The 17502-nt window shown below is 37.0% G+C and overlaps 1 protein-coding gene across 18 annotated transcripts in view; it reads right to left on the bottom strand.

The window, feature by feature from the left end:
- Positions 1-17502, bottom strand: part of SULF2 (sulfatase 2) — a 165214-nt gene that overhangs the window by 26703 nt on the left and 121009 nt on the right. For all 18 annotated transcript variants that reach the window (XM_038166038.2, XM_027473333.3, XM_027473337.3 and 15 more), the window contains 6 exons: positions 14637-14806; positions 10135-10285; positions 8118-8293; positions 4193-4321; positions 3201-3257; positions 2361-2490 (listed from right to left, as the gene is read on the bottom strand). In XM_038166038.2, coding sequence (XP_038021966.1) covers positions 2361-2490; positions 3201-3257; positions 4193-4321; positions 8118-8293; positions 10135-10285; positions 14637-14806 — 813 coding nt within the window. The remainder of the gene's footprint in view (positions 1-2360; positions 2491-3200; positions 3258-4192; positions 4322-8117; positions 8294-10134; positions 10286-14636; positions 14807-17502) is intronic.

Here is a 17502-nt window from a genome sequence, read left to right as displayed (position 1 = left end):
TCATCTCCTATTCACACTTCAGATTCCCTGGCACTGTGCATGGACTAGCAGGTCCCCAAAACTTCTTTGAGTCAAGATGAAAAATCCCAATGACTTCTGCAAGCTTTCACCTGAATTCTGACCCAGACTTCTCTTTAGATCTGGATGTAAAAATTCCCTTTTTGTACTAACACTCTGGATACTGTTAAACGCATACTAATAAGTATCCTGCAGGATGAGGAGATGTCTGTAATATAACCACTGTATCTGGATATCATAAATTCAACTGACAGCAGTATGTTATTCATTTGGGCTCTTTCTACTTACTATGCAGAGCTGTGAATAGCAACAGCAAACAGACAACAACCATTTGTCATTTGGAAAGTTAGTCTTGCTTCACTCTGAAAAGACTTTTGGGGGCACCCACGTTTAGGGACAGTTTACCCTCAAATAAGTACATTCATCTCCAACTATTCCTGCTGTCTAGACAGAGTACTAGGACATATTCTCTAGAGCAGGGGTTAGATGGATTGAGACTCCCTTGAGAGCCCTTCCCAGACTCTAATTGACTTGATTGTTAGGCAATTTTTCCTGATGTCCAACTTGAATTTATTTTTTGCTCAATTTCATCCTATCACTTCCAATTACGTCTGGCTGAACTGCTCAAAACAATAATTCTGCTGTCTCCTGACTACGAGGATGCAGCACACACACCTCTTATTAGCACACCTTCACTTTGGAATTTATTGGCAATTCTGACTACAGAGTTGACATTTTATCCCCACTTCCTACAGACGCCAAAGATATTTTATTATCCATGGAAGAAAAAAATGCTGTGAATATACGTAGACAATACAGGGCCTTCCCTCTTTCTTTCGTAACTAAGATATGGTAATTAGTGTAAGAAAGCCTGAATGCAGCTAAGCTATCTTATGCAAAGAGACAGCTTCAGTGACAACATGGACTTGGAAAGTCTCTCTTCACCTCTGTTCTTACAATAATGTTCAAAATAATTGGGGAGATGAAGACAAAAGGAAATTGAAACATCCCTCAAAGAGACAATACTGATGGAAAAAGAAAAGCTGTATTTCCCCCAAACAACGTACTGGATGATCTTCTAGCAGAAATGAAAACTCTTCCCTCAGTTTCTCAAAGAATACTGAACTTTCAAAAAACAATTGCTTGCTCTCACCCATCTAAAATATCAGCTCAAGACATCTGGTGACAAACTACAGCACAGAAGTACTTTTTTAAGTTCAGGACTTCTAGCAAGAAGAGGGAAACTACAATCTCCTTGTCTGCTGAATCTGACAAAGAAGCCACAGGAGGAAAAGAGCATCTGGAAAATGCTTGTGCATATACACTGAATCCAAGCACCTAAAGAGCGGTGGACTCACTTCACAGATGCACTGAACTACATGATCTGTGGAACCAGAAGGAAGCTGGCCCTCCAACAGTAAAAACTGAACTACTGGAGCCTAAATGGGTCATTACTGACAATAGTCTTGGTGAGACATTCAGCTCATTTCTACAGGAACATAAATATTTCCCAGACTGACTTACTCTGCCAGCCCTCTGAGCTTCCAGGATATGAGGTAATGCCCACCTAATAACAGATACATTAGCACATGGACCCATCTACCTTCGTCCCTTTGTCCACAGGCAGAACGTGTTACGGTCTGTGGGAGGGGTTATTCTAACTGGTACCTGGATGAGAAAGCAAGGGCACAGAGCCAATTTTCCTGTGTTTCCAGAGGATGGTAATTACCCCAAGAGGGGAAATATCTGCACAGAAGTGGAGTCACTGGACACAGCTTTGCTATGCCTTTGCACTGCTCTGGTAATATTGCAAAACCTTCTCCTAGGCCAAGATCATGTACTGATACTACAATTCTTTATTTCCTGAATTTCTTTTAATGCTTGTTTGCTTTCACAGTGTATTTTTGTTAACAGGAGGGATATACTGAATTCACAAGACACTAATTTTCTGTTATTACACATAATTCCAAATAATAAAATGAATTAAATTAAAAATTCAAAGAAAAGGGAGCTATATGCATGTGGAAGAGGCCAATTTGTTAGGTTCATTGTTACTTTTAATCACTGAAGAATCCCACACGCATTCAATTCAGGGAATATAATATTAAAACAACCTAGGCAGTTCTCTTAACAGTAGGCAGGAATCAATGCAGAGACATTTGAATCAGCAATTTCCTGACTGACAGTCAATCTCATAAATGCTGTAATATGGTTTTGAGCAGAGGCCACAAAATGAGCCATTTGATTTATAAGCTGGCACTGACAACAAGGAGAATGACAATGTCATAGTTAAGGTGTTAAGCTTAGCTCATCTACAACTCCTTCCTTTCAGTCTGCCCTACCTGGCCAAGCTGTTCACAAGCTGTTTGATACTCAGCTCTCTGACAGAGGTCTTTCACACGCTGGTATTTAGGCAGAAAGTTTTCTTCCTGGGCATCTACCTTCTCATTCTCTCTCTTATGCAGTAGTTTACTGGAGTGGAAAAAACAAAACAAACAAAAAGAAAAAACACGCATTTATTTTTGCATAGATTCTACGATAAACATACTGTATGCTGATAAGGCACGGAGATGTATGCTATCTGCCAGGATTCCAGCATTGCTGGTGGTGAGATCTTAATAGCCCAGCAGAAACTAGCCCTTCTCATCATCTCTGACAATACAGAAGTTATTCATATCATGCTCAGGGAGCATACAAAACCTGGGCAATGTATTGCACATCTGATTGGCAGGCAGTAACAACAGCGTTCATTAAGAGACCACATCCTCACTACACAGGGCTGCACTTTGCCAAACCTTCATGCCCAGCGTTAGGTATGAAGGCAGAGAGGCACAGAGGGAATGGCCAGCAGATGATCACGTAGAGAGGAAAGGTTATTCCTACTCTCATGATATAAGTAGAAGGGTGGGGGTAGCACTTAAAAGGAAATGGGATGCCTTTCCATCTCCCAATGCAAGTAAAACTCCCCTTCCCCCACCCCAACAGCACATTTAGGTAGGCTGTAGGCAGAGGCCATACGTTCCCTCCTATCACACAATCACTGCCATTAGGCATACTGCAGCCGTGTCCCTGCTGGCACAGCTAAATGGCTTTAGGTCTGTGGCAGAGTGCTGCTTTGGCTCTAGCTATTCAGTATTCTTCTATTTAAAAAGACTGAGCTTTGTGATTAACACTTTGCTTACCCTCTCTCCACTAGGAATGAGTCTCTCCACACTTTCATCTTTTTCTTTAAATGGAACCTGGGAGGAGATGAGGAGAGAAAGAAACAATTTCCAAAAAAAAACAGTCATCAAATAATGCCCCGGTTTCCTCTCCTACTCCTAATTCAGATGAGAACCATGACAATAACCTCTCAAGGGGACATCCAGCTTTATGAAGCAGGCACATAAGCCTCTCCAGTGCAAATCATGAACAAACACAGGACAGATTTGTTCTCACAGGGACAAAATCCACAACAGATTCACACAGTACAACTATTTCAACATAAGCACTTTTAAGGCACAGAGGATTAACTGAATTGTCCTTGATCACGAAGGATCACAAATTAAATCAGGATTTCCTGAATCCAGTTTGTACTCTTAACCTGCACACCACCCCCAAACTGTCCTATTCTAAAGCTGCTGCTCCTTCCCCCCTCTCTCTACACAACTACTTATAAAGCAAATCTCCTTTTTCCCTTTTTCTTTTATACTAGCTGCTGATTTTCTCTAGCAAGCATCCAGTCTAATTCTCTTCCCCATCTTTTTCCAATGAAAGTATTGATGATAAATAATAACTTTGCAATTCTGAAAGCTAGTATCTTTATATTATAGCCTGATACACAACCAACCCTTTCAACTCAATTATTCTACAATTTATTCAATACGAAATGCTTTGCTACAAATGATGCCACAGAGACATTTAAAATCTGTAACTCAGATAGCTAAAGACCCTCATCATGTGTGGCCCACCCACCACTACACATGCTACTTTTAGTATATCCGTATGCCATACATGCCAAATACCTAATATATGAACCTTACAAAATGAAAAGAGTCATCCACATGTTGTCAAATATGTCTTTAGATTTTCAGATTATAGTTTTATTAATTTTAAGTTTGCTGCACACTGATGAATACTTAATCCAATTTCCTTTGCAAGCATGCGTTTTTTCATGACTATTTCCTTTTCTTACCTATTCACTGGTCTCTCAGAATCCAGAAGTTTTAGAATGGATTTACCATCCATATCAGACGGAATATCCAATCCAGCAATATCTAGAATTGTAGGTGCGAGATCGATGTTTAACACAATGTGAGGATTCCTGGAAAAACATATACAAGAACCTGGTTTGAAGGCTCTGCAATGACACCAAGCAACTAAAGCAACTACAGCTCATCCACAGAGATCACAGATCTGAAAAATCTTATTTTGTGACACAAGCAAAGAAAAGATGACACAAATCCAGTACCATGAAGTTCTGTGAAAGGATTAGAATGTTAAATATAGCTAAGTTGCATAATCTCAAGAGGAACTAGTATGAAGATATAAAACTTTACTACAAAGTATTTTTGAGAATGCAAAGTAGTTCACAAAGCAAAAAAAATAGTTAATCATTGCAAAAGAGGTTAAAAACTCTTTTGAAACATAAGAAAGCATTGGAAAAACTCCTTTGGTGTCTCACAGCAAAGTGTCTGCCAAATATGTTGATGACTTGATTAAAAGGTAAATTTGGCAGGCAGCACATGCATCATCTATATCAAAAAATAACATAGAAATAAGTACTGTATCTCATATCACATAAAGCATGTTCGGATCAGAACATGAGGAGAAATGTATTGCAAGATACTACTGCAGAGAACTGAAAGAACTGGAAGCTGCTGTTAACGTAGAATGGGAGACAGAAAATGGGAAAGAAAAAGCAAAGAGGAAGCACTTATAGAGAAAAATAAAATAATAATTAAAAAAAATCTTTAAATTAAATAATATCAGTCTTCCCAAATTCACAACTATCCGTTCTGCAACCACTTCGAAACAGGTCTGATTGTCAAAGTTCAGAGTGTTTGCCATGCCCTGTTTCTTTAAGCAGTGGCATGTGCTTCTCAGCTATCACAGTTAACACAGTTAACTTATTTGAACATAAACTGGCTTAAAATTCAATTCAAACATTGGCATAATCTCTGAAGAAGTAGACAGTTCCCACCCCCAAATGCCTTGAACTGCCATGGCTGAATATGAGTGGGCTCATGGCTCAGAGCATCTCGTTGCACAATCCAGCATTCAGTGGCTGGAAGAATGCCCCACTTTCTGCCAGGTGACTTCTTTTACTCTAGGTCTAGTTGAGAAGTGCTCTAAGTTTATGTTGCTTCTGTAAAGCTTATTTCAAATACATCTATTGAGGTGATGTCTTATTATTCACAACATTACATATATATATATATATATAGTTTATTAGCTGTGTATTATTTTTTAAAAAACAAATATAAAGGCAGTCAGTCAATTTTAAAAAACTGGGAAAAAAAGTGAGCATACTGCTACAGAGACGATCTTCTACAGCACTAAACATAAAGACAACCATGCCATGATTTGCAGGCACAAAAGAATGATTGGGACCAGATGGGCTGCTTTACATGTGTGTCAATGCAGAACTTTAACTCAAAATCCAGGACAGAAAAAAGCTGCTAAATTCACACTAGTTAATGAGACACCATTTAAAAATTACTGCATTTTTGAGCAAGCAAGCAAACAGGCACTGACAAGAGCATGGATGATGAATTAAATTGATGTACCTAATTTGATTTTAATTACTAATAATTGTGGTGTAGCATATTTGGTAATAGAAATGAGAGCTTAGTAATGACTTGCTACAGTGACTGCTATTAAATCTTCGTTGGTATCAAAAGGGAGTCATGGCAATTACTCTGCAGGGAAAACATAAGGTCCACAGAAAACATGGATGATTGAGGTTTTAACATTTAAAGAAAATCAGTCTGAAAGGAAGGATCAATTTATTAGCTGATATATCCCCTTCAAGCTATTTTATCCCGTTCTTCCTAACTTCCACACTGAACTGTGATGGGCTCTGTTCTGCCAGCCTGTTAGGCTGACTCCTCAGATTCTAACAGAAATATGCATCTATATTTTATCTTTAGAGACCCCTCAAAAAAAAAAAAAAAGAGTTCAATAGGAAGATTTCAAAGGTTTTATGAATGTCTAGGTGTGAAGATCCTTGAACTAGATTGGAGCTGGCTGGCCTCTAGCATGGCACATTGCAGAAAAGCTAGCTTACCCCACTTTGGCCATATTAGCTTTGCCTCTCTATGGAGACCAAAACAGCAGCTCATGGGAAGTAGAGCAAGTCCATAGGATGTTAATCCAGCTCACTGGAAAGTCTCTGCTGCTACAGATAAACTTCTTTCAGTGCTGGATTAATATTTTTAATTCCACCTAAGGAATTCCTTCCCTGCACTCCAGTCCATTGTGTAGGCAGTCCTGACACCATGTAAACCAAAAGGCAAGCTTTGACAGTGAAATACTTCTTATCCTTTATCACTTTTAACTTTACAGGAAGTGATCCAAGTATACCTAGGATTTCAATAGACTCACCGCACCTACATTTCATCTCCAAATTATAGAATTTTAGCAACATTTTTCAGCAGAGTATTGGATCTTCTGCTTAGCACAGGTGTCAGTCACAGTCTCTGGTGTACTCACTGGCTCCCCAGATGTTCCACTTTCAGAATACTCCTGCTCCCCTGCCACGTCTTTTCTTTTTCCTGATCTACTTCATTCTAAATTCTATTTGCACTCCTCCTCTCAAACTCTTGGCTTCACTTTCTCCTTTATGTCACCTCCCATTAGATCAGCCTGCTATTTCCCTACATAATACACTCCCTATTCTTACCCCAGTGATGTTATTCACTCCTATCCTTCTGATAGAAAGTTGTGTGCTTCAAAGTTTAGAGCTAACTTCGGGGGGGGTGGGGGAGAGAAGTGGGGCAGGTGGATTTCAGTTCCTCACAACTTCAACTGAAATCATTAGTTGAATACACAGTGCTGGAAATTAAATCATGCCTAAAATTCAGTTTAACTACTATCAGAACTGTTATTCTCCATTGTTTATTTCACATGCATAACTGCTGTAAATAAATTGCACAAACTGCAGTATCTACAGGATGTAACATTTTGTGCCTACTGATAATATGAATCAGTGAATTTAACCAACAAATGGATTTTTTAATTTTTTTTTTGCCACTGTATTACATGCTAGATCTGTTCCTCTGCAGTAATGAAAAAAATGGCATGTAGAAGACTGTGTGCTTGTTAATTATGCTAAAACATGCACATTGATATAAATAAAAGGCAGTAAATTATGGCACTCTGTCCAAAACCATTACTTAAGTGCAAATATTTGCTATTGAAATAATTGCTTAGAAAGTGTATTTACGTAATTTCTTAGCTGATCAAAGCTACCATTTTAATTAACAGCAATATTCTGCATGCTCGCATGCATCTGACAAACAACTCTAACCATGTAATCTCAAAGGATGAACCACAGAAGATCTGTGGATGATAATTGTGGATAAGCTATTATGCACATTCTTCTTCCTAAGTTGAAACAAGTGGCTTCCCTAAGTGTTTTAATTAATGCCCAACAATAATTACCACCGTAGCAAGTGAACATTATATCATACATTTTTTACCTTGAAAATACCATAGATACATGCATTATTTGCATCCCTCAATATGAAACAAGTAAATGTTTCCTAGAATGGACCTATTTATTTCCCAGTGGCTTTTTCAGCTACATCCACAAAGGATGTTGTAGCCAGGTGGGGGTTGGTCTCATCTCCCAAACAACAAGTGATAGGACAAGAGGAAATGGCCTCAAGTTGTACCAGGGGAGGTTTAGGTTTGATACTAGGAGATATTTCTTCACTGAAGGGGTTGTGAAGCACTGGAACAGGCTACCAAGGGAAGTGGCTGAGTCACCATCCCCGGAGGCATTTAAAGGACAGATGCCTCCAGTTGGATGCCAGGTCAATATGACCAGAGATGTGAACATCAAGGATTTTTCTGGTTAAGACATGCACATAGAGACACACAAGCAAAGAACTTACAAGGACCCAGCTTCCACATTTGGCCCTCGGACATAGAAAGGAACTCTGATATCAAACTCATATGGCATGGACTTTCCTTTCACCAGCCCAAACTGGCCAATATGATAGCCATGGTCTGCTGTGTATATTATGTATGTATTGTCCAGTTCACCTGTTTCAACCAATGCATTGTAAATCTGAAAAAAAAAAAGCAAAATAAAACATGATGTTTGTTTCATTGAATAGTACTGTATACAAAATATTGGATACAATTTTCTGACTATGTGTAATCTACAAACAGTTTAGGATGCCACTGATTCATTGTAATGATCTATTCCAAATAATCTATAATCACAAAAATGTTACTAACTAAATATTGAGGCTATATATTACAGGGCAAATCCCTGTTTTCTGTTTTTAGGTAAATGAATTCACATCCCATAGTTTCAAAAGTGTTTGTGTTCAGCATTTTGCATGAGAGCTGTCAAAATATGTATTTGATACTATCTGGTAACAGAGATGAGAGCTTCAAGGTGATGAGCATTTTAAGTTCTCTCTTCACCTTTATCTTTTCCCACCAGCAAATAATTTTAATAAAATGACAGCATTTTGCATCTCACACTTATTTAAGCAACATTTAATGATCTTGCCTTCAGACAAATGAGTCCCCATTATGCAGAATATCTGTAAAATGTCTTCCAGATGAACACCATTCAGTCCCACTAGCCAGAGAACTAACATAAGGAATTAAGAGAAGCTTTAACTCTATTTGTAGTTGCTTCTTCGGATTTATACTAGAATCTTTAAGTGAAATGTACCAACCTGAGCACTACAGATCAATATTTCATGTGGTATTTTCACTTGCAAAGATCCAAAGGTGGGGGGGCACCACCATAGTGATGCCTTACACATTCAAGACTAATCAGCATGGAAGAAAAGAAACTCTTTTTTTGCATTTTTTTTTTATTGTTGCCCTTGTTTTTGCTTTAATTTTGAAAGCCTATTAGATACATATAATTCAGCTGAAAAGCTCACACCAATTTGGGCATTACAACTGAAGAACTCCCAACTGATTTTGTATGCAGTGAAACATATGTTTAATAAATTAATCCAAAGTGAAAACATTTCACTAAACAGAAAATCAAAATATTGTAGTAAAATAGCTAATCTCCCCAAATGCTGATATCTGATCTGTCTAAGAAGGTTCATTAAGAAAATTACTTGCCTGAATCAGTAATTATAAGACATTACTAACAAGTTCATGCAATGCCATTCAGATACTTCATCTTTGCCTTACAGGACTCCTCTTATTTGAATCTTCCACCATTTTGATTAAGAATACCAAGAGATAAGCAGAAAATTACAACACTTTTAAATCTGCCTTCTTATGACTGGAAACAAATCCAACCTTTTTTGCAGTAGCTTTTAGCTAATTCAGCTATTTCTGTTCAAGACTCTCAACTTGCACTAAGAAATTTCATTGTTACAAAATACAGACTTAATTTAAAAATAAAATAGAATCTACCTATTTATGTATTTACTTTTAATATTTAACATGCTGGGCCTGATTTACAATGGAATTGTTCTGGCTAGTCCTGCTGGAGCACCTTTCCACCCCCCCCCCCCTTCAGAAATCGAGTGTTACAGGACCAAAATAGACCCACATAAGTTAAGTACATATTTTTCAACAGGTTGTTGGATGACTTTTCACTACCAGAATATTTAAAAATTAGGACAATTTTTTTCATGTGATCTCTCTCCTCTTCCCCTCAATCAGTAATGACTATATAGCAAAAAATTAGTTCACCTAAAGCACCCAACTCACAGTGCCTGTAGTTAGGAGATGAGGATCCTTATATGTTGACAGAGAGACAACATCCTCAGCAGTGAAAGGATAACACACTATTTAAAAACTGCAGCAGTCCTCCTCCCCCTCTTATCTCCATATACAGCCCCCTTATCTGCATATACAGCACTGTTTAGAGTTTAACTCAAGAAGTAAGCACTTACTGATTTAAAAAGTGACTACTAATCTTACCATCTCCATAGAGTCATCCACAGACATGAGTGTTTGAAGGCGCTTTCTCTGCAACATGTTAGTGAACTCCATGTGTATAGGTTTCATGGGACCTGTATACCTCATTATCCAGTGCTTGTCTGGGTTTGGAGCATAGTTATAACTAGGAGTGCTAAGAAGTAATGAGAAAAGCAGAATACTTTAGCAGTGTAGAGAAAAAACATGACAACGTGTAACAATTTCTGTTTGATCAACACTATAGGACATGCTCTCTGAAGTACACCAGAAAATATTAGATTTAGTTTGGAGAAGTCTATTCTTTCACATTCCACGTGTAAGATGGCAGGAAAAAGCTCTGAGGGAACTAAAACCTATTAAGAGTGTAAGCATTTTTGCAATGTCTGCAGACTAACAGATACGTTTCAACGCCAAGAGACTAGCCTCGGTGTCTAACTTCACAAATGGGATGTATCGTTTATATAAAGAGCACATAGTACAGGTAGAGTTTCCTTCTACACGTTATTGCTTTGCTTTCATTCTGCCCACATTAGCACAGTAAAGGCTATTTGACAATAACTATAAAACTTGCTGAGAAGGTTCTGCTATGTTGTTTAACAGCTTTTTTTTTTTTTGAATTAAACATGACTGGCTACTTTAATACTTTAGTTTAGGGGGATGCACAGGCACCCTACCTGGTGGTATCAAACTGAATGTGAGCTCATGGCAAGCAGAAGTAGATAGATGCATGGCCAGATTTTAAAGACCTGCCAGGAAAAGCAGAGGTGAGGGGAAACAGGACTGTATTTTGTAGATACTTTCAAAGCCACCAACTGTATTGTGATTGTAAGAAACTTCCATATTCTGAATTGATGAGTTCAAACTAAAAACAAATAATTAAACTTCCTGCAAAAATCCCCAAAGCTGGATTCAATGTCTTCCTGGAACCTCACAGACCCTCTAAGTACTCATAATGTTGCAACCATTAAAGTTATGAGGAGAAATATTACTCATTGACCATTATTTCACGTGGTTGTCAGTTTCAGAGATTGCTCTTCTGTGCATAATTACGTCACTCTAAGCTAACTGGATCTAAACAAAAGATTTATTTTGGAATATTTTTATCATGATGTTGACTCCTTGTATCACCAGCTCACTAGGAAGCTGTATTTATAGCTTATATTTACAAGAAATATTATTTGTACCTACCATAAATATTCCTTTTTTTTTTTTTTAATTCCTTAAGGCTGAGAACCACTTTTATGAGTTTCTTCCTATCCTAGTTCAAACACACCATACGCAGAGTCTAAAATATTAAAAATTACTTTTCCTATGTGATTTGTTAAGGCCTTTTCTTTCAAAGTAATAAACTCAGTCTATGCAAAAAGTGCAAGCCAAGACGGTGACACAGTAAAACAGGAAAAAATAGCAGATACTCAGCTATTTTCTTCTTCCCAAACACAATTTCCTGATAAATTCATCTCCTACTTGGCAAATATCTACTGTTATTTTTGTGCATGCAACAGAGCAGCAGGGTAGGCTATTAAGATAAACAATAGTAATATAAACTGAAACTTCTCCTTGAAGTAAGTGTATCTAATGTATCTTTGAATATGACAGGTAATCTTAAGTCTTTATATAAATAAGAAATTAATAATCTGACAGTGAAATGTTATATGCAGAAAGCCTTTGTTAGATGCTATCTGCAAAATGTGCGTAGGCAGCAAATGGAGGCTTCTTCATATAGGGGGGAAAGGGCTGGTGTTTATTCTCTGTGTATTGTTAATAGCCTCTTGAATTTCAGAACATTGTTGTGGCTGAAATAATGACATTGCTCCTTTGAAAATGCTGACAGTTATGGAAACTGTTGCTATGTGATGCCCAGAATGAATCAAAAATGCTTGGCAAACTCCTTTTCAGCTTACTTTGTGATTTCCTGGCTGATTTGAAACCTCCCACTGTTTAATCCGACCAAAGCCCATGATTTTCTTTGATTACTACAAATGTAACCCTCTTACGCTTAACAGATTTGTCTGTCTTATGGGAAAAATACACAAACGTAACATTCCTAGAAGTTGGTTAAGATAATTCCTTCAAATGTACTCAGAAGGTAAGTCCTAGTCTGATTGCATTTGACCTTGGAAAAAATGGGTGGTAAAGTGTACCCTCTACAGAAATAATATTTCTGATGACTGTTAAACTGCCCAGCAGTTGCATTCTCTGCAGCTACGTGTATATATGGTAAAAAAAGGAAAACCGGCCATTTAGCCCACAGATTTGCTCTGCTGAATGCTGGTGGATAAGGATAATTTTCAAGACTGTAGGTACACACAAAAAGGAACTCTACAGAACAAGGAGGACAGACACTGTAGTATAGGGTAGAATATTCATACCAGCTAGTACATGTAATAATAGAAGCACAACACACTCCGATTGTCAGTCTATGCTAAAATCCATAGCGCTAACTTTTCCTATTAGCAATGCTAGACAACACAGCATGTATGACAACCAGCATAAGCATTACAGTTGCATCTGCACTTTGCTTTGTGGATACAGCTTAAGAATCTGCATGCAGACTTTGTCAATGCTGCCACAAGTCGAGGTACAAAGACTTGTTACATGGTGTATTGCCTTCTGATTCCAGGGCTGGGCAAAGACTTTGTTCAGGGTATTGCTTCATGGCAATTCATAACAAGTGCTCTACTTGTGTCCTGAGCTTTCCCTATCTTATCCACAAGATAACAGAACAGTGAGAACTACATACACTGTCACTGACAGATCTATCTGTCACTGAGTGATTCCCTGGGATGTGGGGACAGGAGAAGGAATAGAAACCAGAGGACTAACATGTATATACAGTAAGGGAATGATGCATGTTCTGCATTTTTAAATTTATTCTTAAAACCAGGCCAGTGAACATCCTTACAGATTACTTTTATGTAATGACACGAAAAGTATTTGGAATAAGATTGGCAGTTTCTTTGCACGGGAAGTATATAAAATTCTATTTTATGTTTATATCTAAAAAAAACAAAACCCACAGTTCCTTAATCTACTAAGTTATTTCTTTACTAACAAAATGTACTTCTGCAAAGTGTTATTTCCTGTATAATTATCATCACAAAAAAAAGCACTTGCAATTAAAAATAGTTTTGTGTAACTATTTTGTAATGAGGAAGATAAACCTAGTTTGTGTGAAAATAGAAGTTACATCATAAGCAAAATAGATGTAGTTTATATTTTTCATTGTTAGCTTTCCTCAAATCCTTCTACTCTTTTTCAATCAACCACCATAAAACTGTGCCAGAATATTGTTTGATAAGAGATCATAATCTTTGAGATACAAACGCTTACCAGAACTTCTGCTAAAACCCATGTCAATACTGAGTATAAGCAATAGCAGAAGTTACTCGTTTGGCATCTCTGTAACTTTAATTTCAGAGAAAATAAATGAGCATAAGAAGGCAAACAAACATGAAATACTACATTGCTGAGATCTAGGACACAGATTGTCAGCACAGCACAGAACAAAGAAATACAATTCTAAGTTACACAACACCTAGACAACAGAACAAGGGAAGCTTTTTTCCTCTCAGACCCTATTTTAAATGAAGTGAAAAAGCTCAAATGGATTTCATTGGACTTTGGATTTGTCCTGAACAGCCTTGACTACCAATTATTACTTCAATCAGTTACCAGTTCCTTCACAAATCCAAAATAATACAGAATTCCACTTAAAAAATGAGGCAAAAGGAAGAAAGTTGCAAGTGTTGAGCATCAACGAAGACATAAGGATAGTAATTAGAAAAACACTTAATATTTTCCATTGTGACAAAGGGGGATTTGGGTGAATCATTTGATTTATCAGCATGAGATGAGATTCCTGTAGTAGAGAATTACAGGGCTGTACCTGAAAACTGTCTCTGTGGTTATAAACAAGAACCATCTTATCATGGTGTTGCACTGGAGCTTATTAAAATATTAACTTGGTAACTAGATGACTTGGGGACCTTAGCTAAACACTGTACTGCATCATTTTCAGATACACCAGCCCATTCAGAAATGGACAGTCTAATCTGATGCTGCAGGCCTCTATTTCCTCTCTTTCTATATGGAAAACAGGCGTAATACGTAATACATACTATGTGATTTTTGCTAATAGTGAGGAAACACTATGTCTGTGTCTATCGACAGGGAGACAGGGTTTCTTCCACCAAAGAGGCTACAACTCAAGAACCAGACTTTGATTCTTCTTCTAAAAATAAAACAGTGCTTCACTTCCCAAATAGGCTATAACAATGTCCAACTGATTCAACATGAAATTTTCTATTTATCTGTGAGCTACATTCCTGAGTTCTAGATGCAGTAGCCACCTGTACTAGTGCAAAGAGGTACAAAAAAATCTCCAAACTCTTCCTTTGTGACAAAGTCATGCCCAAGAGTACTATGAAATACTGTTCCCCCAGAGGTACCCAGGATTTTTATACATCTTAACCTGAAAATAACAGAATTTTAGTTTTCCTTACATGTGTTGCGAAGCATTAGGAAAGAGATGTGAATACTGAGGAGCTGAATCTTCAGGGCCATGAGGAGCAGCATGGCTTATAACCATCAATACAGGCCTGTGAGGATACATCTTCTTCGAGATTCTGAAGAATGTAATACTGTCATTGGTTATCAGATCAGTTAGATAATCCTGCAAGTAGAAGGAAAAGTATAATGAGATACTTTAAAAATAATTTCAAGTTCGGGGTGCGATGGGAACAGGAGGTCTTAGATATCATAGGAAACAGGAAAAGGAAAGCTCCTTAGCTCAGAAAGGGAAAAGGAGGGAGTAAATTATAGATGTTAAAACTGCAAAACATAAAATCAAATAATTGCCTCTTCACTGTTTAGAAATATGAAAGGAAACAGTTTTGTCTCTGAAATGAATGGCATTAAAAATCAAATAGTGTATAACTGAATTATGAAGATCACAATAACAACTACAATGACCAAGTATTAATGAGGAAAAAAAGAAGAAAATTAGAGGTTAATTTATTTTCTTTTTGGTGAAATCTTCAAGGTGTGTAGTCCAACCCTATTATCATAAAAGTGCTTTGAAAATTCAAATGGATTGATACTCATTTTTCTTCTCCTCCCTCTGAACCAGAAGTCACTAAAACTAGAAGATTCTGGACTGAATGGAGCCAAAATTCCATTCTATTTTACAGGCACAATGACAATCTGATGAAGATATACCTCTATCAAATTAATCACTAGTAACTTAAAGGAGTCCCTTTGGAAGATAAGGACTTCATTCTATTTTCCAAGAAGTATCATATACATCTGATATATGCTCAAGCTATACGGATTGAAGACAGTATTTGTAATAACAGGCCATGTTCCCCCTTGGGCTGGCTGTATCATGGGAAATGTTGCAAATATAAATACCAGTCAAACATGATTAGGATAAGAAAGACACTTCTTTAAAAAAAAAAAAAAATCTTGTCACAGCTCAACATAAAATTGGACATAATGACTGCTTCTGGTCAAGTGAACAAGGTGTGGTACGTACTGCACTGCACCTCCTTTTACGTACTGATTTTTTCCGTGGTTTGGATGCTAACTGCTCTTTACCACTGCCAGTGTCCATGACCTGAGAAGACAGCTTCTGAGTAATCAGAGAACTTTTTCATTGACTGTATTTACTTTCCCCCACTTATTTCCTGCGTATCCCAGAACCAGGCTGGCAATCTCTCCATTTACAGATTTATAACTGGTCCCAATACAAGGCGTACCTGTCATGAAACTACCATGATTTTGACTACTATTAATATGATATTTTCATCTTGAAAGCAAGTGTAATTAGGCATAAATCCAAAGTTAACTGAAGAAACTCCATTCATAAGCATTTGCAGTGGAAGTGATGATATACGGCAAAAAAAAAACAAACAAACACAAAGAAAATCTGACTTCTGAACATTAGTCTCAGTAACTGACCACACTCTCAAAAAAGCACCGACACATATCTAAAATGTGCCTGTTCTTTAAACTGGCTGGTCACTTTCTCAAGTATGTAACTCATCTTTGACTTAGACATTAAGTGAGAATAGTCTTCAAATTCTATTTTGAAGATGAAGATCTTCACCTGGTCAAAACAAGATTCAAACTTAATTTTGCAAACACAAGTGCTTGCCAGGGCAAAGACCAAACAGAAACATTTCCTTCAAGTGGTTTATTTTTTTAAAAGCTCCAGATTGTGGAGACTGTAGAAGACTCTGTGAATGCAAACCAGACTAAAAATTCAACTTAAAAAGTTGAAAGAAATTGAAAAAGAAAAAATAGAGTAGAATACTTCCTGTTAGAGAATCTGAAAGAATTTGCAAAGATTTGATTTTCAGAGGATAAATGCTTAGCAGTTGCTCTGGAGGACAGAATCAGTAATTTGTGTGTTTTTTTTTTTTTCAGTTTTCCACTGGCACATAATTAGCATTAGTTATGTCAAGATGATAGGGCTAAAATACAATCTGATTGTACTGTTTGTTACTGGAAAAGTAGGTTTCCAGCAACAAAAATGATAGGAAGAATAGAGGAGCAGTCTTGTATTCCAGCTTGTGTTTGTTCATTTGAACTCCAGCGTTAACATCAACACATACTGTTGCTCTGCACACTATCTGTTTATTATCATAGCTGTGTATTAGGCAAGAATATGAAGATTATAAAAACATTTACATTTTCATCAGACTGCTTTCTTTTATTTTATTAACAAACTCAGTAAAAAAAACGGAACCAACTGAAAACCTAAACATTTTCAAGTATTGCATATACAAAATAGAGCTGAGACTCTTGGAACATAAAGTTCCTTGTTGACTTTTTGTAACAATGGGGAACGCTGCCCTTTGAAATCACTTGCCTGACATTGCTCCATGTAAGGTAAATTTCCATAATGTTTCTGGTAGCACAGCTGTAAAGATTAGCTCTCTGATTCTTCATAGATCAGGAGGGAAATAAAAGACAAATAATTCTGTACATAAGTTGTCCCTTACTCCTAGCAACTGGTAATGGAAAAGAAAACCATAGAAACCTGTTAAGTTTTATCTTTCAGCACAAACTACATTTTATTAAAAATGGCAAATGAATAAGGGGAAGAAGGAAATCACATAGACATCAACCTTTGCAAGAAAAAAACACATCACTAATGAAACAAAAAGAGGAAGGCAGGATTTGTGCTCAACAGGAGAAAGTGAATTCAATTTTTGTTAAGCAAATACACCTTATAAATCCGTATCATTCCTCAGCAAGTCAACTTTTGAAGTTATACACTATTTAAACTATAGCCATTTACTGATTAACTCTTTTATAGTTATACTACAGAAAAGCTGATTTATTTGGAAAACTAACATTTACATC

This window comes from Anas platyrhynchos, chromosome 21, assembly GCF_047663525.1.
Source record: "Anas platyrhynchos isolate ZD024472 breed Pekin duck chromosome 21, IASCAAS_PekinDuck_T2T, whole genome shotgun sequence".
Lineage (NCBI taxonomy): Eukaryota > Metazoa > Chordata > Aves > Anseriformes > Anatidae > Anas > Anas platyrhynchos.
This window is presented reverse-complemented; position numbering and strand designations above follow the sequence as displayed.